This window comes from Chaetodon trifascialis, chromosome 17 (assembly GCF_039877785.1).
Source record: "Chaetodon trifascialis isolate fChaTrf1 chromosome 17, fChaTrf1.hap1, whole genome shotgun sequence".
Taxonomy (NCBI): domain Eukaryota; kingdom Metazoa; phylum Chordata; class Actinopteri; order Chaetodontiformes; family Chaetodontidae; genus Chaetodon; species Chaetodon trifascialis.
This window is the reverse complement of record NC_092072.1, coordinates 20,330,531-20,356,949: the sequence shown is the minus strand read 5'-3', so window position 1 is coordinate 20,356,949 and position 26,419 is coordinate 20,330,531. Positions and strand designations below refer to the sequence as shown.

The 26,419-nt window shown below is 41.3% G+C and overlaps 1 protein-coding gene across 1 annotated transcript; it reads right to left on the bottom strand.

The window, feature by feature from the left end:
- Positions 1 to 3,771: 3,771 nt before the first annotated feature.
- On the bottom strand, positions 3,772 to 24,681 carry pkib (protein kinase (cAMP-dependent, catalytic) inhibitor beta). The gene is made up of 3 exons (XM_070985385.1): positions 24,436 to 24,681; positions 6,762 to 6,913; positions 3,772 to 5,724 (listed from the first exon to the last, which is right to left on the bottom strand). Exons 2-3 carry the CDS (start codon positions 6,901 to 6,903, stop codon positions 5,642 to 5,644), a joined length of 225 nt encoding a protein of 74 aa, XP_070841486.1. The 5' UTR covers positions 6,904 to 6,913; positions 24,436 to 24,681; the 3' UTR covers positions 3,772 to 5,641.
- Positions 24,682 to 26,419: the final 1,738 nt, after the last annotated feature.

Sequence of the window (26,419 nt, the reverse complement as noted above, 5' to 3'; positions counted from 1 at the left end):
CTTTGCTCTCTTCATGGGATTTGCTGACAATAAGAAAAACGCCAGTCTTTTCCTTTAAGCTGATATGAGCAGGTGTGGATATTTTGGTGAATGATAAATAAATAAATCCTGTGTCACCGCCATGGCTTCAGAGTTTTGTTGAAGTCATACTCCAACAGCTCCTGTACCCTGTGTTTCTATTCTCCTCTCTCTTTCTCTGTCACTGGCTCTCTCTCGTGTCTTACATCTCTTCTTCTCCTCTCTATCTTTCCTCCTGAGGCTCCTGTATGTCAGAAATGGCACGTTGACTTCCACGTGAAGGCTGTTCTATTTGCTGGGCTGCCTGCCTGCCTGGCATCCTCTCTGTGACCCACGTCTGCCTGGCCTCAGTGGCAGTCTTATCATCCACCCTCCCACCCTCTCTCTCTCTCTCTATCTCGATCTCTGTCTCTCTCTATACACCTCTCTAACACTCTCTGTCTCCTCCACAGCAGCTGGATCACTCACTCACAGGCCTGCTCATGGAGGGTTAAAGACAAAGAGAGATAGAGATTGAAAAGGAGAGAGGATTGAGCTACCTAATGTCTGCTGTTCATTCACTTAGCTTCGATTGATAACGGAGCATTTGGCTCTAACCTGTCTGTGAGGAACCACAGTGCATTTGTGTGGGGCAATTGCACTACAGTTTCCTTGAGGAAAGCCAATAGCTAACCGCTTATACCATGCTATTCAATTATGTAAGAAAAGAGAGAGCTTTCCTCTCTGCTGCTTTTCTGCTCTGTGGAATTGGAAGCAAACTGTCTTGTTATTTGAGATTTGTTAAAGTGTGAACTGTCAGAGTGTAAGAGATTAATGTTAGCATTTATTGCTGGCAATTTGCTATTTTTAGATATTGCTTCCACACTGACTTCTTGTCATCCTTTTTAAATATATATTTAATTTAATAATAAAAACAAGGTCAAATTTGCACTCACTCGAGGCTAACAGGGTCTCACACTTCGCCACATCAAGTTCACATTATGCATATGCCTCCTGTCCTCATTGCAGCCAAAGCCTTCAAATCAATTCCTCACCATCCCTCATTGTCTAAAACAGAATGACTGCATACGTTGCAACAAGGCCCGAGTTTCTCTCAAGGCTAGGTTACCCTAGCAACAAGTTACGTAGAAGCAGTCTGGGCAAAGGAGCAACCTCAGAAGAGAGGAGGATGCCTGGGAGTGGAGGTGGAGACTAACAGGGATATTTTAGCAAAAACAATAAATGTGAAACAGAGCACACTCTTCTGTTTTGCTTTGAATAAATCATCAGTATTAATGCATGAATGTACCATATGCAGTAGAGCCATTGGTACGAATTTAATAAATAATGTTTCTGTTACATAAGCTATGGACCAGAATCAGCTAGCAAACATAATGTATTACACACAAGCGCTTTGCTGTGGTTGTGTCTGCAGGGAGACAAAGAGCCCTTGGGTGTGTGGATGGTCTCATCTCCTGTCAGGAGGGATGCTGGGACGTAGCCAGACAACCAGCCTGCACGATCACAAAGGTTTACTCATGGCTTACAAACACACTCTGTGCAACACACCCCCTTCATTGTTAACCTCCACCTCCACAGGTTAGGAGCGGTATTCGAGATGATTATCCCAAAACTCATTCAAAAACTGTTTTCGTCAGATCGCTCCCTATTGCTGTGTGAGCACCGAGACAACACTGGGTGTGTCCAAGTCAAATCCCTTATTGGGTTTAAAACTGAAAGTTTTGTGCAGGAATGCAAAACCAGAACCCCCAAACCCTGATTTTAGTCACAATATGTACCCAACGTAATGTATTCATATAAAAATAATTGGGAAAACTATATTTCAGCCATTTTCTTTGTAGCAGACATAACAAAGAAATTCTCCCATCGGTGCTGAACATGATGTGGGGTGAATGATAATTTAGTGAATGTCTCCATCTGCTGTTGACCACCAGGTACTGCTGCATTATGTAACAGCAGTGTACTAACATGGCTTTTCTGGAAGGCAGAGAAACAGGCATGTCTCACCTTGTGCTTCCTTCAAGTGCCCCTTAAATGCTCTTACATTACACTTTAGAAGAAGTAAAAAAAAGAGAAAAAAGAAAAGTGCCTTTTCAACTGCCAGAGATGGTGACTGTAAATGGAATAGAGCTATGTAGTAATAAGCAGAAAACATAGAAAAGTGTGTGCTTTTCATTCAATTTGTCAAAAGCTTAATACATCTCCAGTCCAGCCACCACACAACCTTGACCATTAACACTGTTGTTATAAAAAGTACTCAGGCTTACTCTTGTATTTAGTTGGCCATTCATGTGTGGTCAACCTGTAATTATATTTGCAGCACTAGTAGTAATCAGCGTAACATTAAAAATCAGTTACTGTTTACGTATGAAATCTGCGATTCCTCAGTACTGCATTATTTCCATAAGGATTTATCTGATCTGCTGATTCAGGTAAAATAAGATAACATGGAAAAATCATGTCTACTGTAGTTAACAAAAAAAAAGGGGGGGGTCGACTCTTTCTATTAAGGTACCCATAACCCAAGTTAGTTATTAGCGTGTGTACTGTTACAAAGCACTTATTAATGCTTTATTCTGTATGATCATATTCTCCAACTACTAGGCCATTAGCTAAAATTATTATTATTATAGGAGCCAATATGCTACGAATGTGCATGCTAATAAGTAACTAATCCACAACAGAGATAATATGTGACTGAGTGTGAATGTGAATAGGGCATGAATATGCAACCTTTATAGATGGGGATATCTTAATGTTTTCGTCTGAGAGCCACACTAAAGAAAAACATGTTTTGTCCAAAATGGAAAAGATCCATCATTAGGTGAGGACAAAGTCTTGTATGGCTATTTGTCCATTACATTTTGAAATGTCAGTGAGTGACACTTAAAGATCTTGCTCTCCATTAAGTCCATTCAGTAAAATTCATGCATTATGAGTTTTATGTGAGGATTACAGATTCCTCCATTTAATCTGATGAGCATTTGAGGACCTAACTATTGTAAATAATGTGTGAAACATTGACCTTCTGGATGCATGAAAGGAAAGGGTTGTTTTTGTTTTACTTTCCTACTTAGCCCCATTGATGCTAACTCACCTGAAGACATTTATCAAACTTGACACAGCTAAATCTGAACACATACAAATGGCTTTAAAGAACTTTTTTCCTTTTTTTCACTCATGCTTTGTCACTTATGTTTTTTCACATGTGCATGCTTGCAGCTGTAGAACAGTGGTGCTTCTGAGCTAAATGCTAATGTCACATGTTAACATGCACATTATGACCATGCTAACATGCTGACATTTATATTCCTATATTCCTATATTTAGCTAATGTTTACCATGGTCACCTTAGTTTACTATGTTAGCATGCTAATTTTTGCTAATTAGCACTGAACACAGAGTACAGCAGAGGCTGGCAGTGGCTTTAGTTGGACAAACTGCTGGTGGTTCAGAGGAAAAGTCATGCCATCAACATTCTCGGCTTTATCCTCAGGGGTACATTAATGTCTATACAAATTTTCACATCTATCCATCCAATAGTTGTTGAGCTATTTCAGTCTCAACCAAAGTGGTGCACTGACCTTTCTCCCACAGAGACCGGTCGCATGCGTGACTAAAAACATTCTACTAAATAATACCATTATCATGTAAATATTGTCCTTATTTCCAACATGCTGTATGTCCAGTATGCCAAAATGTGTAGGTCAAGCACTGGGCCCATAGAAATGACACTTCTCAAACACACAGATGTATATGTAAAGCTTGTGGGTTTAATGGCAATTTTCACCACCAGATAGAATCAACACACAGGATTCAATCCAGCTAAGTAAAATATATGCACCACTTAGAGATCATGACACTATAAAATACACCTCTGATTCATCAACCATCAAAAAAGTGTTGATCATACAGCTTCAGATAGACCATGAACACTTTCTCATCAGCATTAGTAGTAACATCGCATCAAAAACAGAGGCTGGGCAGCAGCACATCAGGCTTTCCTTGTTGCATTTGTGAAACACATCCACATAAGACACAGCCACCGGCAAAACATCTTCAAATAGAGACAATTACAGAACATCATTTCTTTGTGAGTACACTATGTGAATAAAGTCTGGTAATCATACAGGCAGCATGTATGACACAGGGGTTATACTACAACACAGTATATATACAATAGCAGTGAGCGGATAGCTGACAAATGTGGACTCTCGCTGTGTTTCTCGCTCCCCGTCTTGCATCCTATTCACAGCTCTGCTTATGTGTTGATGAGTGTGAACAGACTTTTCTCCACACAGTCAGTGTGCACTCCAAACACATTGTGGTGGTGGTGTTGCTTGATGCTTGCTCCCGTGCCCAGTCCGCGGGCATATGCTGCTGTTGCTATAAGAAGCATGTGCGAGGAGCCTGGCGCTGCAAAAACAAAAGCCCTGCTGAAGATTCCGCAAAACTGAATGCTTTTCCTGACAGATCTGCAGATGCAGGATAGTAGAATGTTACAAAAGTGTTTCTTTTTCATTTCATTTACAGTTCAAGCAGTAAAGAGGTGTTATGATACCTCCTATTAAAACTGAGGAAATATCAGTAGCCCAAAATAGTCAATAACAGTACTTCACAGAGAAAGAACACAACACAGGTTTTTCGGTTGTGAACTGCCACTAGGCACATTTTCAGAGGTTTGGACAACAAAGAGACTCTTTAAAAGCAGCCTTGAGCAAAAAACAAAAGGAAATCTCTGACTTTTCTCAGTATCATAATGAAGCAGTGCGTACACTGCTGGCAGTGGGACACTATTCTCTAAAGGAATGTCTCAAGATATGGGCGGCTCTTCCACGTTATCACCTTGCACCATATGGACGCCTAAAAAAAAGGATCAAATCCCTGGTTGTTGTTGTTGCTAGGATCAAAACAGTCTGGTGATGAGGGTCAAAGCTGTACATTTACAATGTGGATATACTGTACAACAGTCTCAGAGTTGAAAACATACAGTAGGTCATACACATTTAGTGTAAAAGCATACAGAAGTGAGCAAGACAACACAAACACTCTCTGCTGTTCTTACGTCATGTGCCATATTGTATCCAGCTGCGTTAAAAAGCTTCCAATGACTACTGGCTGCTATCGGACTCCCTCCTGCTATTGTCAGTGTAAAATAACACACATCACTGTAAAACAAAAATCAGCAGGAAGTACAAGGAAACTACATGTTACAGTTTCACTTGCGACTTCCTGTCTTTCTTTAGTTTTAAATAAATCATATAAAAATAGTAGTGTACAGTATTCAATCTGTCATGGTCCCTTTGATTATCAGCATAGTGTCCGTGGTGAGTGTATATCTCACCTGTGTCCACACGCACACACTCGCTCACTCATTCACTGGATCATAACTAAGTGACGTCTGACTCCTTTCGGATAGTACTGAGTGCCAAACAGTCCTAAGCTCCTGGCTCCACTCCTTTGGGAGTCGGTTCGTCACTCTCCCTCCGTGGCTCAGCTGCTTTGCAAACAGACTGACTCTCCACAGATAATCACTCCTCCCACAGGTCGCCCTCTATCTTGTTCCTCATCCCGTCTCTCAGGTTATCTTTGCAGGTCTCCGGAGAGGCGAATAGACGAGTCCCTATGATCCCTCCTTCCCCTCTGAGCTCTCCGGCAGTGCTGGAGGCTCCTCCGCCGTGGGTGACTGGGCCCCTCCTGGACCATCTGCCCACAAAGGCAAACAGGCACAATAACAAACATGCTGAAGTCACTTTCAAGGGTAAAATGAAAGAATTAGAGATTCAAAAGCAACTGTTGATTAATACCAATGATATAAATGATTATTGCATACTTGGTGCCGATATTTTTTTTAATCTTTCAGTCATTTTATGGTTCCAATACAACTAAAAGTAGCGCAACGTCAATTGATTGACAAATGAAGTGTGTTTTTCATACATCTGGGGCTAACTTCTCACTAGTGGGAAAATGTATGGTGTCCAGAGCTCCACGATCACGGGGAAACAAATGGGACATGCTTACTTCAGCTAGTTTCCACTTGCATGTACTCAATGTAACAATACGCTGTGAGTTAATTGCCAATAAATCTATTGAGCACGAAACAGTATTGAGCTGTAAACTTGTAAGGATAGAACAAGAGCAATCAAATCCAGAATTGTACTTCATTCATTTTTGGAACATGCGAGACAAACTGCGCCATTAGATTTGATCTAGCAGCTTGCTCATTTGCCTGCTACCCATGTAGCCAAAAATACCAGCAGTGGCCTAAATTTGGCATGCCTGGTAGCCACACTCATGCCAGAGTCCTGATGAATGATTTAGGATGGTTCTGGCATGGAATGAGCTTGTTATACCAAATTTCCAAGTGACAATCCGAGCCCTAAGCTAGGCCGAATGTTTTTCACTGGATTCTCAACCCTTCAGTCCCAAATCATTGCTGTATCTGGCAGCCATAAATGTACCAGAACCAGGACCAGAAGACCAAGCCAGCTGTGTGTGCTCAGCTACCAGGCTAGCTTGCAGTGTCTGGCCAAGGTGGACTCTGAATTAGAAGTGACACGTCATCTATCATTTCCCAAGTTTCCAAAGTTCATGGCAGGCAACCTCTGACATAGTAAAGTCCTCAGATCTTAATCTGTGCATGATATCAGGACTTACACTGCAGATTCAGTTTATTAGTTGATCACAGTTCAAGTTTTCCTTGTGCTCAGTATTACAAAGATGTAAAAGAAAACACACTTTACCTTTGAGAGACAGCTCAGCCAGCTTAAGAGGCAGGTCGCCAGGGTTTACGCCTGCCGGAGAGCCCAGGATGTCAGGCAGGGCGTTTCTTCTCCCCGAACGGCCCGAGGAGGCAAAGTCCAACACGGGCTCTACTTCCGTCATCTCAGGACCCCTTTATGATGACAAGAGGGTACAATGTTACATTTTTACATGCCCCTAAAAACGGTGCTCTACAACAAGACAGAACACTCAGGTTTACACTTCTAAGACAGTAAGGACTCAAAGAAGCCCCTGGTTTGTTACAATATGAAAACTTGTACATTAAAGAACTGAGTGCAGCTATCTTTCAGAGCTAGCAATATTAAGGATGTGCATTTACAATGATTGAAATTACCATTCAGTGTCTTATCTTCATAACTACCAACAATGTTCATGTTGTTTTGCCCTTTTAAAGTATGGGAAACCCATGCATAGTAACAACATTGAAATGCAAAGGAAATATTAAGTCAGTCCAATATAATTTCACTTTTCTCAGTGCTTCAATCATCAGGCTATCCATGATATTAGCTGAATTAGCTGTCAGTATGTACTGCTGTACAGCGTTACTGCCTTGTTTGCTTGGCTTGATAGCTTCCTAACTCGTGCTAATCAGTTTGTTGGACATGGTGACTAGAAAAATAATAATAATACTGAATACTATGTGAGTGCATTTGATGTAAGACACATTTGAACAAACTGCATGAGGTTCAGCCTCTTATCTCAAAGCCATGAACACGTTTCTCACTTTTGTCCTATTAGCATGCACCTAAAAACCCATGTGTCACCAAGGTAACGAGAAGGAACTTCAAGTGGACGTTGTTGACTGTTTTTCAAGGTAACTCATTATATTAGCTGAATTAGCATCAGCTGAGGTAAATACATCACTGGATCATTTGCTTTTTCCAAATGTCTGATCACTCTTGGACAGTTCGATAGCTAATAGCATAAGAAGCAGAATTGTTGTAATGTTGAATAATTCCAATGTGCATCTCAGCCTGATTTATAACAGATTAACATTAAGTTACGAGAGGTTCAGTTCTTGCTTCTATTGAAATGAGTCTTGTAGCAGGTATGAGGAAACCCCTGTACAGTGCAGTACCTAAGCTCTGTTCCCAGTAGCCTACATTTGAAATGTTCTAATTAGCATATTATTTCATCCCTCTGTGTTTTCCCTGGTAATTTTAGTGACATTCTAATGATAGTACTTTTGAAATGATTTTTATATTACATTTTGAATAATACAGAGCACAGCAGAGGCCACTTATCTTAACATATCTCAAACAAAATCTACCTAATCTGTTTAGTGATATGAGCGTCAAGAGAAAAGATTTATCATTGAAGCGGAGGATGTGTCTGTCTGGTCTCATGGCAACCAGCAGCTGGGGAGCCAGCTCTAGGCTACACTGGTGACAGGCAGAATTACATCCCTTGTCACACACACACACACACACACACACACACACACACACACACACACACACACACACACTATACACAGCGAGCTGCTGTTGCTATGGCAACAATAAAGAAAAAGCGCCACTGACAGGTAAACATATGACTCAAATCCATTCTCTCACTATCTCACTTTCTCTTCTCAGTCTCCCTCTTTTGTTGCATCGCGTCACTTTAAATAACCATACCGTTCTGTGGAGAACAGTCCCATTTCCCATCGCTCCCTTTCAACAAAGGAATGACGCGAGGTCATTTGTACTTGCAGCTCTAAACTCACACACATACACGCTTGCTGCACGCATGCTATCTAGATCTCCAGAAAAAGGGCCACAGGTTGGCCATCTGTTAGCCTCAAGCTCTATTGTAGCTTAGCCATAAGCCAGAGCTGTGCATTGTGGCCTATTTTTTTCCCCAATAATTCCACAAGTATAAATGCATTTCCCACAACACTTTCACATAATAACATGCTGCTAATTAAGCCCATGACTCTGCACATATAATATGAAGGGGCAAGGCCATGCAAACACCACCACCACCTCCAGGATCCTTGGCTTTACTGTACAGGATAAACATACATAACACATACAATATACTAATAATTAATGCAGTTATGATTTATTGATGTCAAAACACTGTTGCACTTTCAGTGCTGTGCCCTTACCACATTCCGAGTGAGGCCATAGCCAGGATTAAAGAACGGTCCTTCCAATGCAGCCCCCACCACCACCAGCATTTTTTGAAACCAAAAAGTTTAATAAATATATTTTCAGAATTATCTTGTTAGATCTAATTTTATTTAGATTTTTCCAAATTTATTTCACCACTTCAGTTAACTGTTCAATTATCCTTTCTGCAATTTTTATATTTCCAGATGTAAAAGTCTAAAGAGTGTTTCAAAGCCTTGTTCACACTTCCACGCCAGAAATAAAATTCCAGGAAAAAAATGCTAAGGACATTATCAATTTATTATTTTGTTGGGATAAAAGTAGCCAAATGTACCTAGTCAAAAAATACTGGAATCAGCTAACAAAATGTCCAGACAGACTGTCAAACTAACATTACAAAGTCAGCAAACATCTTTCTGTTTGTGCTTCCAAACATTACTTCCTTATGCTAATGTACCCCATTTTCCATGAGCAAATACGCCAACATCAGCAACACTGTGTATGTGTATGTGTATGTGTATGTGTATGTGTATGTGTATGTGTATGTGTGTTTCCATCAAAAAATGCGCTTAAGTGTAATGGAAATAGACGAGCTTTGACTGAAGCTCTTTAAATTACATCACATTTTTGTGTTTAATAGCATCCAACTGGAGAATTTGTGCCGCAAACATTTATATTAATATTCCTCTCTGAAGTTTCACATAACAGTTTCATGAGGCCATAATGAATGAGTCAAATAGGTCAGACAGATACTGCACTCTGTATGAGTACAAGGCACAGCCTGTATTGTGAAATCAAACAGATGATATTTTTTCCACTTTGAACATAGATTTTGGCTTTTGAGTAAACAGTGACAGCCCTCATCCACCATGGGTATGTTTTCACTTGTTGATTGCGAAACTCCCCTTTGGTACTTAACACCCCAAACTCACATAAAAACACAAAGAACTGGGCCTCAGTGGCCTGTATGACCACTCTGATTTCAGGTCTTTGAACTGAGTGCTCTCTCGTGAACTATTCTGTTGTTGCAGTACTAAACAACTAAACATGGCCTTTCAGTTGGATCTTACAGTAGGCTTTCCGGGAAGCCTTCTCCGCTGCACACCACAAAGCCGCTCTTTGTCCTGGCTCAGTGGCCGCAGTTCAGCTGAAAGTCCAACAATAGGAGTCTAATCAGGGCTAAGCAGCAGGAAGGACACCTCACACAACATGTCTCTCCTGCCTGCCTCGTCTGACAGGCTTGTCAAACTGAACAACTGATTATCAATGAAAAGCAAGGATGTATCTGTTAATCTATCTAACTACTTTGGCTGAAATAATGACTTGCTGTAATGTCAGATCTATATTGACATTCTGTTTAAACACAGACCACCAACTGCTGATGTGACAGCTTTCCAGTGCGATATGGGAGGATTTTCTTCAGGGGCAAAACTCAGACTGGAAGATGCCTCAGTGCACTTTAAGAAGCTGTTTCCCCAGCTAAAAAAAATACTGGCTGCTTTATAATAGCATCTAATAATGATTTAACTGTAGTTTAGAGCTTTTTCCTCTTTGTATTTTATGGGGTAAATATGAACAATTGAACATGAATGCAAAACACTGACTTTAAGTATCTTAAATTCAAAACTATCAGTGTCAATAACAGCTGAACAACCATTTGTCCAGGGTTAATTAGAACATCTGTTTGGTAACTTTCACTAAGCCATCGGATTAAAACAGACAGTGAGTGATCATCTGAGCAGGATTGTTTTATCTGGTAATCCAACAACAGTTTAGATGGGATTATCTTGTCAAGAAAATTGACCTAGATACTATGAAGCCTGTGCCGGCTCAGTCAGGCACAGGAACAAGCTGCAGGTATGTTACGCAACAAGGTAGAGTTATAAAAGCCTTTTGATTGAAGAACTGTCAGAGGTCAAGGGTTGTTCACAGAGATGGTGCAAAGATGCTGAGGGAAAAAAGAGGACAAATAACTGCCTGAACATGTTACAGCTCTGCAATTAAATAAAAGTTAATGAATGCTGGAAATTGCTACCTGGGCTATTTCTAAACACAGTTACCTCTATAATTTAGCAACAAATTACCCAGTATGTCTTTGAAACATGCTCTGTCTTGCAGGGCCACTATGTAAATAACGATGCAGCTGAAATTATCTCCTCATGTCTTGACAGTTGGACATAGATATGTCCTAATGGAAAAAGCCCCGTCACCCATGTGTTTATCAGAGCAGGTCTGTTGTATCTCTGAACTTTACAGCCCATCACATTCAATGTTGAAGGGTAATTTGGACCAGAACAGCACATCGTATTGTCTCTAATCACAAACCTCACAGTGCTCTCAATGCTGGTGAGAGCGGCTCTATTCAGAAGAAGCCTTGCTGTCTGTTTTTCTAAATGAAAATGTGAGTGCAAGGACCCTGAGCAAGAAAGCTTGTCTCAACAGTGAATGGAAGCTTTCAGCACCATGGACAGAGCAAGAGAAAGCGAGCAGGAGCAACAAACAGAGAGATGCTGAGAGCTCAATAACATGTAACCAACACAGACATATCACCTCTTCTGTCGTGTGTCGAAAATGTCATCACCAAGCTCTCTTCAAGTACTTGGCGAGTGAATAGTCCTTCAGTATCAGCAAATAACACACATCTTATTGAACTTGACTGGAGACCTTCCAGAGTCAGGATCCACTCCTGTATTCAGTGCACCTCAGTACATAACGTAGGAAGCCCTTATAACACTAAAGTTTAAGGTTTAAAACTGGTTTTCGTCATCATTCCAACAACCTTCTACCACCAAAACACACTATGTGGAGCTGCAGAGGTGCACTTACGTTTACCAATAGTTCTCCATCATTTCTTTAAGAGCAACATGAGTGCAATCTGTAAACTGTTAAGGAGCATGTATTAATTTGGCCAATGTACTGTGTGAAATTGTACAATGCTGATGCACATACAATACACTCTGAGTACCTACACCACCATAATAGCCATTACACTGAGAATTACAATTACAATTACCCAAAAAAACATAACATGAACTGTGATATAATATTATTAATACTCTTCATTTATAGTCAGTTCTGGTGTATTTTGTTAAACCACCATTAATTGATTTTTTAAGCTCTTTTTTGGTCTCCACCGACTCCTGAAAAAAAAAAAATCAATCACTGTAACTGTAACACGCACTATTATGTTCATCAGCTGGTGGCTAACTGAGTCTGTCTGTTGTTTGGTGCTGGGCAGGTAATGTACAGATGACACCAAGTAGAATGGTGAAAGTGAACCAAAACACAATTCAATTCACAATTTCACAATACCATTAGTCATTAGATCCATTATTAACAAAAAAATATATTGAGGAGCTTCAACATTTTTGTTGGTTTTGCTAAATTATAAAGCTGATTGGAAAATATAAATCAAAAACTGCTGTTACTTTAAAAATACTAGTCATATTACTGGTTTCAGGTACATTATCAAAAATAAAATTCAACATACGGGTAATTTCTGGCATGTAGATGGTTCACTTGCATAAAAGAAGCTTTTAAGGATGCGCCTGTTCATCCAAAAAAATGCATGGATGAAGACGTTTGAAAATGTCATGTCCATTAGAGTTGGTGGTTTTGTCAGAATTAATGTGACATGTTTTTTGCATTTCCATCTCCTTGAGTGATTGCAGACACTTACGAACAGCATTATGTTTAGCGATAAACCAGGACAAAGCACTGAGAAAACCACTCTGTAAATGGGTCAGGAAAACTCAAGCCTCAAACATGACATTTTTTAAAAAGCCAAATACTGCAGACTTCATAATGGAAGAGAAATGCACAATCTCAGGCACTCCTTATTCTTGCTGGATTGAAAATGTATTAAGAGTCTCACACCAGTGAAACATACTGAATTCATAATGAGATTTTTACACCTCTGTGTGTGAGGTGTGTATATAAGCTGATAATGAAGTGTTCGGTGAGACCATCTCACAAGGGTTACATTCACAGTCTATTGTTTGCTCACAGATTTGTTATTATATGCTGTTTTTAAACATATCAGAATCAGGCTGTACTGCAAGTGTACAACACTGACTAGAGCTACGTGAAAACAGATTATGATTAGATATTTTATTAATTTATTTAATTTCTCTGTTGCATTTCTTATAAATAAATTCTTAATTTCACTTCAATACACTTTACTCTCTTTTTTTCCTGAAGCTTCTGACTGTATCTCGTGGCCGTCTTCATCAAATGGAACGCATCAACTCCCAAAAAGACCAAAATACTGCACGTAGGTCATTTGATGACACCATGCAAGTTCCATTCACTGGAGGCCGTGCATACTGTCAAATGTTTCAGAAAACACATTAAAAGCTAAAAAGTAAACCTTCAGAATGTCTTGTAGAGATGTAGAAAAGTGTAGAATGTCTCGAGTGGAACCCAAGTATATATTTATTTATCATCTCTTTAATATGGGAAACTTGATTCGTCATACTGAACTGTACGTTATTACGTATTACGTTGTATGTTATTTACTGCAAACAAGTACACTGCTACCTCCAATAAGCTAATATCAGTCAGTATATCAGCCTAGCTCCACTGCGCACTGACTAAAAGACTCTCCAGGCTACACTCAGATTGAACTGGAAGTCATCAACACTGAACCACATGAACACTGTCTCTATTTTCCCCCATAATTTGCTCAAAATAATATTGTTCTTTCCAGGAAACTTCTTGCAAAAATGTTGCACACTGTTCAGAAATGACAGTTTCATTCGTGCCATAAGATCTTAGTGTTTGGATTAGCCTTTTAAATTAAGTAGTACTTCCAATTTTCTGAAATTGTTTTAGGCATTAAAATAGTCAGATTCTGCTGGAACATACAGAAGACGAGCACAAAATACAAGCAACTGACAGCTTCAGTGCAAACATATCAGCACTGGTGCTGGCCTTCAAACAGCCGCATCGGTCGAAGCTTTCTTCTCTCCAAACAAGAGACAATGATAGATATCAGCTCTGTGGGCTATGCAGCCTGGCCCTGCCTGCTGCCTGCGGCTGACCTCTATTCTGCTCCTCATCAGTCTAACGCTTGCAGTGTCACAGACACAGAGATGCAGCCACAGCCACTGCACAAACCACAGCGTCACTATAGTCTGTGTCCATTTGATGCCTGAACTGGCGATGACTGAATTAAACATCATCACATTTTCTGGTCATGTATGGCATCATTTCGAGAGATGTTTACTTACAAGCTGGCATGTTGTCACTGTGGATGGTTTTCAGTGACAAAGGAATAGTTTTGTGTTCATTTCACTCTCTATTATTCAGCCTTCTTGGCTCTCATGCCTCATCTAATAATAATAGTAATAGATTGCTTACAGTAATCCAGAGCTAGTGTAACTCACCAGACAGCCTCATCAGAGCAAATCCAACCCATATATGTCCATCCAGAGTGTGTTGCCTTTGTGTTGTGACTGTACCCCTCCCTCCTTTACTCATGGTATTAGTCAGTCACTAAGATTTTGGGGGTTTAGGTCAGAAAACAGCCTCCCCTCCTGACAAGGAACTGCAGAAGAAATGATGTTTACACAGCCGGCGCAGACACGAGAAGTTTCAGATGAATAAATAATGCCTAGGATTAAGTCCCTCGCTATTTTTAGTCCCTCATACCCTGTGATTATTCCCTGTCCTTCTCCCCACTTTTTTCACTGTTATCCTAAAGCTTAACATGCTCTAGCTGCCATGGAAACTGCACCATTGTTATAAAGACAGCTATATAGTGGAGGAGGGGAGCCAGGGAAGAAGCAGACCATCTTCATACTGCATTGGTATTGTTTCTGTCTGTCTCATGGAGCTGTCTTTTGTCATGATAACATCAGATTTGAAGTCAGCATTAAGTTGGGGGAGACTGGGATTGTTGCTGCAGGTATGAGCAATGAAAATAACGCAGAAATGCACAAGAACTGTTAGGAAAATCGCTATTAGAAAGGATTAAATAGAGAAAGATGGATGAAAAATGCAGCATTTATGATGTGAAAATGCAGTGACATAAGATGTATGCAGTGTAAGTGCGAAATACAGCTACTGAGGAAAAAATGGAAGGAGAGGAAATGCGTCGGCTTCGCTCATCATTTTCACATTAACAGGTGCACAGAAGGTCATACATATGCACAAAAGCTGAAAGGTGAAGCACGACTCTGATAGCGGCAGTTGATTTTGAAAAGAATCTTTTTTTTTTTTTTTTCCTGAGCAGCAGCGATACAGAGAGAGAGGCAGAGCATTGAGACTGATCTAATGAGACAGCATGATCACAGCCTCCCTTCAGATCTCGCAAACATCCCGGGCACATCTTCCCGTCTTTTCTGCTCATCCGCGCAGCCTTTTTCTCACTATGGCTGCCTGCTTTCATGTTTCACAAGCCAGGACTCGCAGACACAAACGCATCAGTGGAGGCTTTTACTTTGTACATGATTTGACTGGGGGGATCTTTGGAGAGAGAAATCATCATGGTGTTGTGCCACAGGTCCGTGCATGTACAGTATAATCCAGATGATTCTTTAGGTGGGAAAAATGTGTCCACATGAGAGTCTTTTACTAGAAATCAACCCCTCAGTGTCACCCCTGTCTCAAATAAGATGATGGACAGACATGTTTTAGCATTCTTATTATCAGTATTATTACTCTCAGTGTCCTGTGGTGATATGCATTTTGTCTCTGAGGACTTTCACCTTAATTTGAGTGAAATTCTTGGGGAATCACTCAATTGACTGGTTGCTACACACCTTTCTCCATCAGGAGTTGTTCAAACCTTTCTTAGCAACAGCAAACAAGGCAGAGCTGGTCTGTCAAGCTTTGGATTTTTTCACATAACAAAGCAAGAGTTTGGAATCTTTCCTGAAGTGAAAACACAAGAGCAACATCCTAACAAATGCATTTGGTCTAAGGTCAAATGTTAGCAATGTTAGCAAGTTTAAAGGAGCATAATTTGCTAATGACATTCATTTGTGGGGTTTCAGGTGACAGAAAAAGTTCCGTACAGGACTGGAACCTCCACCTCGTCAGAGTCAACGTGTCAGAACCGAAGCTGATGTTAACAACTCGTCCAACTCTTTATTTGTTTGGAAGTTTAAACTCCAGCTATTCCAGCCAAACTCGTTCCCATAGCATTAACTCATTGGTTAATCCTCATGTCTAGTAAGGTAAGCATACAACCATTATGTGCATATTTAAGACCTGTTTCACAGCGTTCTTTCATTAAATTCAATCATCTTGAAACAATAAAAAGTCAGCTGGAGACGGTGTTTTCAGCCAACTCACGTACTTAATCGACTAGCTAGCAACAGCTGATAAACTCGGCAAACAGTTTCAGCCGTTCGAAATCAGAAGCCTGCTTTAGTTTATTTCTGTGTGACAGTGAAGATGTATTATTTCAAAAAGCACTGCAAATTTCAAGTGGTGAATCTGCCGCTGCTGTCGCTGTAAACTGAGTGTCGCAGGCTTCGCGAAGAGTCACTCCTTTTTTGAATTTGAAAACAGTAAACAATAAGATGACGATGAATATCCCAATGATCAGCTCTCAGCTTCAACCCGCTGAACACTGGCCTTGATAAAGAACTTCAAAGCCCACTTTCAGAAATTACCCACAGCTCGAAAAGCACTCGCTGATATCACTGAACTATACTGTTTGCTGGTACACAAGTCCAAAGATTCAAATTACTCAGTCCAGTTATTCAAATAGCACTTACATAAAAGCAAAGCACCCCCTCTGTAATTAACTCAGTTTAATGTGCAATAACAACAACACACCATTATATATAATGAGGCCAACAAAGTGCCCTCCGTGTTGGCAAATATGAGACAGATTGAGCGGCTTTTCAGAAGGGTCAATCACAACAACAGAGTACCCAGCTATTTACAGCAATTAGCGCACTTGATAGAGAGCCGTAAAGAATTGGCTGGCGAGCAGCGCTGGCAGAAGCCTCAGGAACGATCTGAAGAACAGAACGCGTCGAGCAAGAACAGACTGTTTCGGGGATGTATGATTTTTACACATCATTATCTGATTCAGCTCTGATAATTTGAACCCGACACAAAAGGCCCTCCAATGCGCTCCATTAGAAAGGTCAAACAGGACGAACCACGCTGTCCTACCCCTGCAGGACGTCCTGCGGCGGCTGCACATCACCAGTGCTGCCATTGATGTAAGTCTAATTAGACTGAGGGAAAGTGTGATCAGATTGGTGACCTCTGATTCCTGATTGGTTCGATCACAGCACTTTGCACAGGGCTGCACAGTGCCTCTGACATGTCGCACATGCTACAAAAACATCGCTCCAGGCTATGAATGAAATTACTGCAGTCGCACCTGTGCGATACAGCAAGTGTGAGACAGTCTGAAGCTGTAATGCTTCTACAATATTTTCTAAATATATTCTTTTTCATGGCATGTAAACTGGTTGCCATGATTAGAATTTTCTTGTGAATTTTGGAAATAAATGTAGACTTCATTAAATAAAGAAGACAAAATTACAACGAAGTTTAAAGATTAAGTACATTTTTAACAGGCTGCACAGTTTTTAATTATATTTCTAGTGAAATGTGCACATTTCCATTTTAAGTCACACATTAAATACAAAAATACACAGTATCTCCAGTGCATCAGCAGGCCTGTGCTGACTTCTGCACATTTATACAGAGACATGAACAATTCAAGTTTAGCTCTAATCTCATAAATGTATAAAAAAAGACTGATGACCACTTACCAATGTGTAACTTTAATCAAAGTATTCACTTTTTTTCTTTACCTGACACAAGTTGGCTTAACTTCACGACTGTTAGGACTCAATTAACTTTATATTAATAAACTAAGGATAAATAAGTGATAAGATACAAATGGAACACTGCCAAGTGAAAAAAACAGTGGAAAGAGTGAAAATGTAGCGATATACTGAAAGAGGATTTCTTTTGGCTAACTTTTGTCGAGGAACAGCAGCTCTTGTTATGTTGCTGGTGCAGGGAGGCTTTACCTTTAAGGGCAAATACAGTGTGTGTGTTAAGGTTGGGACAGTGGCCTGTATTTAACGTTACCGTCCCTGATGATGTCATCAGGGTTATTTTATCCATGCCCTCCATTTGAAGTTTGGAAAGCATGGCCATTTATCAGACAGGGAGGGTCGAACACAATGACACTGTTGAGCTGCATTGTGGGAAGTGTAGGATGCAGCTCTACCAGGGAAACACTGTCAGGATATCTGTGCCTTTGCTGCATCAGTTTTGCTGATTCTTTTTTCATCTAGCTCTTGTGAGTTCCCCAGCTTTGTGGACGTGCTGTGCTAAATAACTGGAGCACAAGAGGGAACAATCGATGATTCCGGCTGCAACTTTTTAGCAAAGCATGAGGAATTAGTGAAATGAGACAGAGCCATAAAATACAACTAAGCTCAAACGCAAAGAGATCAAATATGTTCGCGTGTTCGTGTCATTACACACTGTATCTATTATTTTCTGTGTGTATGATCACACTCAAGCCATGTTGATTCTAATCACACTTTTTCACCACAATTCATACAAGGAAGAGCCTGTAATATCACTATTATTATTAGGAGTTGAAGCACTAGAGAAAAAGTTTCCAACCTGACAAAAAATAATTTCTGAGGAAAACAGTCAAAACTTGTTTTTATTGTGTAACAGAAATTATTATTCAGATGAATTCTTGAAAATACTGATGATCAAAAAGATATCCAAGCTACTTTGAAAAAGAAGCAGCTGAACAACTGCCAACATTATTGATTAAAATCCGGAACAATTCCGTCAAAGAATTACACATCTGACACATTCCAAGCTGTTCCTCAGACTGGAATTATTTCCATTACCAATAAATCTGACAGTTAATCACAATTTAGACTAAAAATATCTTGCCAACAGTCCAGAACACATTGATATTGAATCTACCTCAAGAAAAACTGAAACAGTCACATGAGAGAAGCTACAGGCAGAGAACAGATATTTTATCAATATTGTGACAAATCACTTTCTGTCGATTTACAATTCGTTTCAGCACAAAATCCATGCAGAACCAGTAGTATCATACTGCATGTGTCACACATGTCCGATACATGTGTGACACCGGGAGGACAGCGTGTGCGGTCGTCACATCAATATTTCAGAACAAGCCTGTAGTTTTAACGAGTGTAACTGAGGCCGTCCTCCACCCCAGGCGCTCTCCCAACCGCAGCACGTCCACAGCGGAGCGGCCTGGGTGGCTGCAGCTGCACGCGCTGCTCCTGCACGCTGGCTACCACCCATGGGCCCCTGGCACTCTCTGACAACAACCCCAGCAAATGGGGCATCGGCTGACACACACACACACACACACACACACACACACACACACACACACACACACACACACACACACACACACACACACACACACACACACACATTGCCACCCTGCATCAGCACAAGTGTCAAGCTTTTGTGTTGTGTTTGTGATTAAAGCTGCACTCAGCAATGGGGATAAAAGAGGAGCTGAAGCAGAAGAGGATTTCATCTCCACCAGTAGAATTTCCAATCATCTATTCATCCTGCCATTTTCCAACGTTTACACAGGTCCAAAGCAAACAGACAAGGCCTGACATCTATTCCCTAAAGATTTCCTTCAGCTCCTCCTGGAGAATCCAAAGGTTTTCCCAAACAGCTACTTTCACTGTGGGTCAATACCCAAGATGATGGCATCAGACTGCTGTCGTCCCACCAATACTAAGCTTATTAGCATATAAGACGAAGCAATACAACAAATCCTCAGAATTGCTGGCAACCAGAGAATATTTGGTTATATTTGCTTAAAACACGAGATGATGAAACCTAAGCTGATGAATCAATCATCAAATCAGCTGCTGTGTATTTTTCTAGTAACTAATCAACTGTTACTGTTTGTTTCATCTTAAATCGTGTAGCTGTCACGCAGAGTTTCCTCGTGGTGCACCTTTAAAGCTGCATTCATTGATTTTGAGACATCTGGCGGGCGATGAAAGCAGAGCTGTGGGCCAGAAAACCGAAACAATGAGCTAAAACAGACTAAAAAGCTTCCTTTGGCTTAATTATCACCCAGTTCTACTTTCTCTTATGTGTGTTTGTCATTATGAGAGCCACCAGTAACATTGCTCAAAGTCATTTGATCCATTGTTGCTGATGAAAAATATTGATTAGTGCAGATTCAAGTTCTGCCACACTATATTAGAGCCAGTATTGAAGCCATCAAAGCTCTTCTCTGCTCCTTCTCTACAAACCAACAATAAATCTGAATGAGATTATTTGGATTTCTACCCGATGACACTCAAAATGTCCAAACATTCCCCCTCTTGCTGCTAAATGTGTGAAGTTGCCAGGTGCAGCTACAGAGAGGCGCCTTCAGTGAAAACCACGTTTGATGGTGCCCATTGAAATGCAATTCAAACAGCGACCTCTCACCCTCTTCCAGCCTCTCCATTTGCCAATCAACAGCCTGAGCTCCTCAGATGGTTGATGCCTGACAAACCGTTTTGAGATGCTGTGCCTGTTTCTAGGGCAGACGGAATTCCACGCAGTAATTACAGGGGAAAACAGAGCAGCTGATTCTATTGTGTGGTCTGATACACTGAAAAGGTCACTGATCTGTGGACTGAATGGATGCCTTGGGAATTACAATGAGGCCTTTGTCTCCACAGAGGAACCATCCCATCTCACCTACTGTTCCTTTCCCATCTAATCAGTATGGAGAGGCTGACAGCAGGAGACATGACATTGACGAACCACAGTCCTTTCCCATAGAGCCGGGCAGAGGCATGCTGGGGGAAAGTCTATTGAGTTATACCACCACCCTCCCTGCCTCTCGTCAGGCTGGGCTGCTGGGAAAATGGGCAGGGAGAGGACTGAGGTCAGAACAGTCCAACACTGCTTCTGAGGAACCAGGTCCCCTCCTATCCTATTATCAACCTCCGTCCTCTACATTTCCGTAAAGCATAGTCGGTGTATTATATGTCCTCCAGACCCAGGTGGGGAAAAAATTGACTGACGGCAGAGAGATAAAAGTAGATGGAGATAAATGGCAGACAGCCATAGGTCAAGGTAAAGGGCAATGAGCTTTACAGAGGACACTGGCTCACACTGCACTCTTATAGGTCACTGGTCGATGCAGAGGAATAATGAATGACTTGAATTTGGCCCAGGAAATTATTGTTTCCATCCCCAAAGTGGTGAGGCCTGCAGTCAATGGGAATTGAATTTGGTGCCGGGCGCCAAAATTGTAAGTGACAGGTGGCACTTGGCGGTCGTTTATCTTGCAGCTAAGAGACGCATTTCAAAAGTGAAGCACACTTTTCTTTACTTCAATAGCATTTTCATGGCAGACATAAGATGTAAAAAAGAGCCCAAACAGCATGTGCTCCTCGTCAAGTCTACAGCAGCGATGTGCAGGGCTGGTGTCACCTGGACATTTTTTGATGTTGAAACACCTGGTTTTGAGGATGGACACCAAAATGCCACAGATACCTTTAAAATTCAAAATTAAGTTATGGCCTCATGATGGAACTAAACTGCCATTACACAACTGGGGGGCAGCTATTCAGAAGTCTGGGACCAGGGGAGCAAAACTGTGATTTATATCACTGACCACTGCATTCACTTTTGGACACATTTCAGCCAGTATCAAAAAAATACTGAAGTTAAACAATCAGCCTTACTGCCATGAATTAAGCAGCTGTGAGAGAGGTGTTACTGCTTGGCAGCAGCTGGGTGGAGCCGTTAATATGACAGATGGAATTATGTTCCACAGAATTTTTATGTCTTTAATATTTTAGTCCATAAATTGTCAGAAAATAGAATGTCCGTCACAGCTACCCGACACTGACACTGCTCGTTTTGTCTGTCTACAGATGTGTTAGAATATTTACTCCAGCAAAGAAACTGAGCCAGTGACTCAAAGACTGGTGCATTTGGATATCTGTTAGAGATTGAGCTGTGGCACAAACAGCACAGGCAAAGTCCACACACGGACACACACACGCATGCACGCACGCACGCACGCACGCACGCACGCACGCACACAAACACAGTTGGTGTGTACATTGCTAGCTGGCTACAGCTAACTGCTGTACAATGGGTGCATTAGTTATTTGTGGTGAATAAATGCAAACTGCATCAACAGTTCTGTGGTCAAATAAATGCTAATAATGTGAGACAAAGTCTCACTGTGCGCTCAATCAGTCCAAAACCCAAAGACATCCAAGTCATAATGACAAAGACAGAGACAAGCAGCCCCACCTCAGATCTGAGAGGCTTGAACCAGTAAATGTTTGGCAGGATGAACAACTTTTTTATGATTCATGAAAATTATTGCTAGCTATTTTTCAATGATTAAGTAAGCAATTAGCTGTATTTCAGCACCAAATGTTGTCATATCTGGAGCTTTTTGATAAGCAAATGGCAAAATATCAGTGTTCGACTGATATAAATATCTGTATCACATATGTAGAAACTGTCAAACTCTACTTGAATACAGAGCTAGCGTGTCCGTGTTGGCTCTTTAATAAGGGAGAGTGTTGTGTTCACAGCTGATGAAGATAAGCTGCTCAGTCGTGTTGAGGCCATTGGAGATTAAACAGATTTTATAGGTAGAGCATTTACCTGTTTACTGATTACACCGGCAGCCCTTGTTCCTTATAAAAGATCAAGATAAGGCTGACTCTGGCTATTCAGGTTAGCGATTAACGACCATGCAGCCAGTCCTCCACCATCAGAATGGGTGGATGGAGGCATGTGTGATGTCATCATCTGTCTGCTGTCATAGCACAACTCACAGTGACATGAAGCCTGATTTCAAAGAAAGAGCAGGATGCAGAAGGAGAACAGATGACAGGAAGTCAGATGAGTCAGCCGGTGGTGACAGAGCAGAGTCGGCTGCCTGCGACCAAGTGACCAAACAAAAAAGACTTACTGCAGCTTTAAAGTCACGCATGATCCATTTCACTCCATCAAATGGTAGTGCTGAATACCTCAGTGGTGTAAAAACGTACAGCTAATTCATAAAAGCCAACACTTGTTAAGTAAAGTTTTATGACCGTGTTTTTTTTTGCTTGTTTGTGTGAACAAACAAAGGAAGATTGGCCAGTGTTAGCCACACTGTTTGACTGACAGGTGATCACTGCATCACACAGCAGAAACCCCTCAGCAGCCAGCCACTGAACCAAGAACAGGCCGACGTGAGACTGATGTTCAAAAATGACCTCCTGGATATGTAATTAACAAGCAGTGGAACCCGAAAATTAAAGGAAGTGCCTCGGAGCTAAGAGGAATATTAAAAACAGGGAGGAGCCGCCTGTGCCCCAGCAGACCCAGGCCTCATTTTCCCTACTTGACATTGTGTAACGCGCTGACGATTCACTGAAGAGCACATTGGAGAAGAGCAACATTATAACCACGACACAAAGACAGACGCCCTGACGGGGTCTTACAGTCGAAACGTTTTCTGCTCCACGTTCACCAAAGCAGAAAGAGCGAGGCTCGTTCAAGGCCTCTGCACACACGTGGAGCTGGCACTCATCTGAATGGGAAGAAATGCTCTCTGAAGGATGAGGACGTAACAAGATAAAACACACACACTCACAGTTACCATCTTTTACTTCAGGGACAGTTTCTGAAAGATGTTAGATGTAATATAACCTAATATATCAGTTAACTGGGTTTATTAAATATTATTTTCATGACAGGTTTTGGTTTTTCAGGACCGTGCGATGCTCTGAGTGCGAGTTTATTTTTAGGAATGAAGAGTGGTCATATTTAAAACACTGAATAGCTTCTAGCTGAAAATGCTGTGCTTGGATGTTAATGACTGAACCAGCTGGATCACTATTTAACTGCAGGCTTAAGGTATATGACTCCAAAAATACGCTTTTCTCACGTTATCACAGAATCTTCTCAGGAGTTTTAACATCTGAAATATCACATGTTAGCTGGACACTCATGGTGTTTCCTCAGCATGGTTTTCATTCACAGTTCACCATGTCATGCTCACCATGTGAAGGTCACGGTTTACGCACCTTTCAATAATCCAGCTGCCATAGAGCTCTCTGTTGGGAGCCAGCAGCATTTCCATTTGAACAGCTGATACAGTGGATGCTGGGGGTCCATATGGAGGTGACAGGCAGGCTGCTGGAGCTGACTGAAGCCGACTGTCGGCCTGTTGTTAACATTTGCTCTAGGGTTGTGTTAAATATGAACAAGCCTGCAGCTGCTGCCAGATATGCCTGGTGTTGGCAGGTAAGCTGATCAAACGATGGCTCGTTGTTTCAGCTCCTGTTGTTTAGATATATATAATACATTTCAGGGCACATAATATCTCCAGCATGCCACATGAATCCTCCCCTGCCTATAATCTACTGAAACCTGCTGCTTCTCGATCCTCGGGCTGTTTTGCAGGTTTCTCAACGTGTTAAGGCACAGCAGTAGAAGCCAGTCTGATGTCCTACCTGTGGAGTAAAACAGGTGACAGCGTATGTGCGCAACGACCGACACTCACCAACTGATTTCAGTGCGCTTCGCTGAGGGGAAAAAACAAGGAGTCCGAAGTTGGAACTAGCCGCCAGCCACCATCTTCTACAGGGACAAAGAGGAGAAAGTGCGAGGTGTCAGGGGGTCCGTCCGGTGCGACACATTCCACGGCTTCATTACAGCTGACACGGCTGGACCCGCGGCATGCTGGACCTCTCAGCGCTGACAGCGCACGGACAGCAGTGCGCTTCGCTGTGCGCTCATTCCCAGCAGCAACAGGGAGGAGCGCCAAGCTGCACACGCGCAGCCCGGACGACACAGGAAAAGATTGGATCCGGCCTTCAAAGTAAAAGCAGAGCGGCTGTCGAGAAAGGGAAGAGGGTATAAACAGCTTTAATCATGCCTGTAAAGAAAAGGGTATGTTATATCCCTAGACCCACACATTTATACAGAGTATATTGATTTCAATATAAATTTGTTCAGTTATATTTTGTTGTCTGACCAGAAGCTCTCACTGTGTAGTGTTCATAACAATACTATTATAGCTAAACAGAACATTAAATTTCCTGCATGTTCATCTGAACATACCATTCACCGTAATACAATATTATGCTTCAAGAAGAGGACCATCGTATTTATGTGTGAGTTTCACTAATTCAGCAACTCAAAATTGGTTATTTTTGTATTGTAGCCTATTGTATGGTACAAGTATCATTAGAATTCTTATTATTAGTAGTAGAAGTATTGGTACAATGTGATCATTAAAAATACGAATATTAGCATATTAGGCCTCTTACTTTTTCAATTTTCATATTTATTTTATTTTGAAGTCACGGCGTGCAGTTTCCTGTATAATTCTCTCTAACTCTGACTGCTCTGTCTTGTCACTGCTGCTCAAAGGTTTGTACCATTGTCTTTCACTAAGGGGTGCACTGTATTCACACATTCACATGTTAACAAATGGAATCGCCTTTTCACGTGTCAATTAACAGAATCCAATCGCTCAGTAATTTGTCCTCAGCCTTAATGTATGTGGATCAGTTATTATCTGTCCTCATCTCTGTATTTTCACCAAGATAGTAAAACTCAGGCACGTGCATTGTAGACACAACCACCTCAAAATAGAAACAGAAAAAAGAGGTCCAGCAGCAAAGTCAACTGTTTTCAGCAAAGGCTGCATTTGTTTTACTCAACAGGCTGGTTTACATTCTCAGTATATCTCAATTGGTCTTTTAAAAGATGAAAACGATCACGGTGTACCATTGACCCACTGATGGAGCTGTTAAATGCATCATAATGAACACAGTGCCACCAACAAGCTTCAGGCCACAGGACAATGACCGGGAACATGTTGCACTGATGATGCTACTGATGACTGCATGGCCCCATAAACACACACATAAGGTCCTGGGATTATTCTGAAAATATCACTTTTAACCAATATCAGTCCCTCGAGGAGTGTTGACATAACACGGTGACGAAGCTGTTATCTGATTACCATCAGATTAATTCAACCACGCATTAACTTGTACAGTGATGTGAACCAGTCTGACTTCCTCTGCGGATAGACTGGAGGCAAATGAAGGTGCGGAGAGGCAGAGGCTTCATCTTTTCACTGATTATTCACAGGTGATCACATCCGCCGTATTACTGAGGGTCAAACACTAACAGATGGAGGTTTGCCCCCCTGTTGCTGTAAACTCCCTGCTTGACCTTCATTGTCACACCTGTTTACGCTCTGTGTGCTGCGTCTGGTGAAACTATATCATTATTTTTTCCTGTTTGCTCCTATACGGCTATATAATTGGGTTCTACAGTAACTTCGCAGTGGCCTTACTTTGCATGTGGACTGTTACATAAACATTCTGTTGCATCATATGTTACTTAAGGGTCTTATTGTTTAGCTGTGATATGTGTACACTATACGGAGGACCTAACGGAGCTGAGAGAAACTGTGTCTATCTTACACAGCACTGAGAAACCATGTAGCATTTAGTTAAATACGAACATGA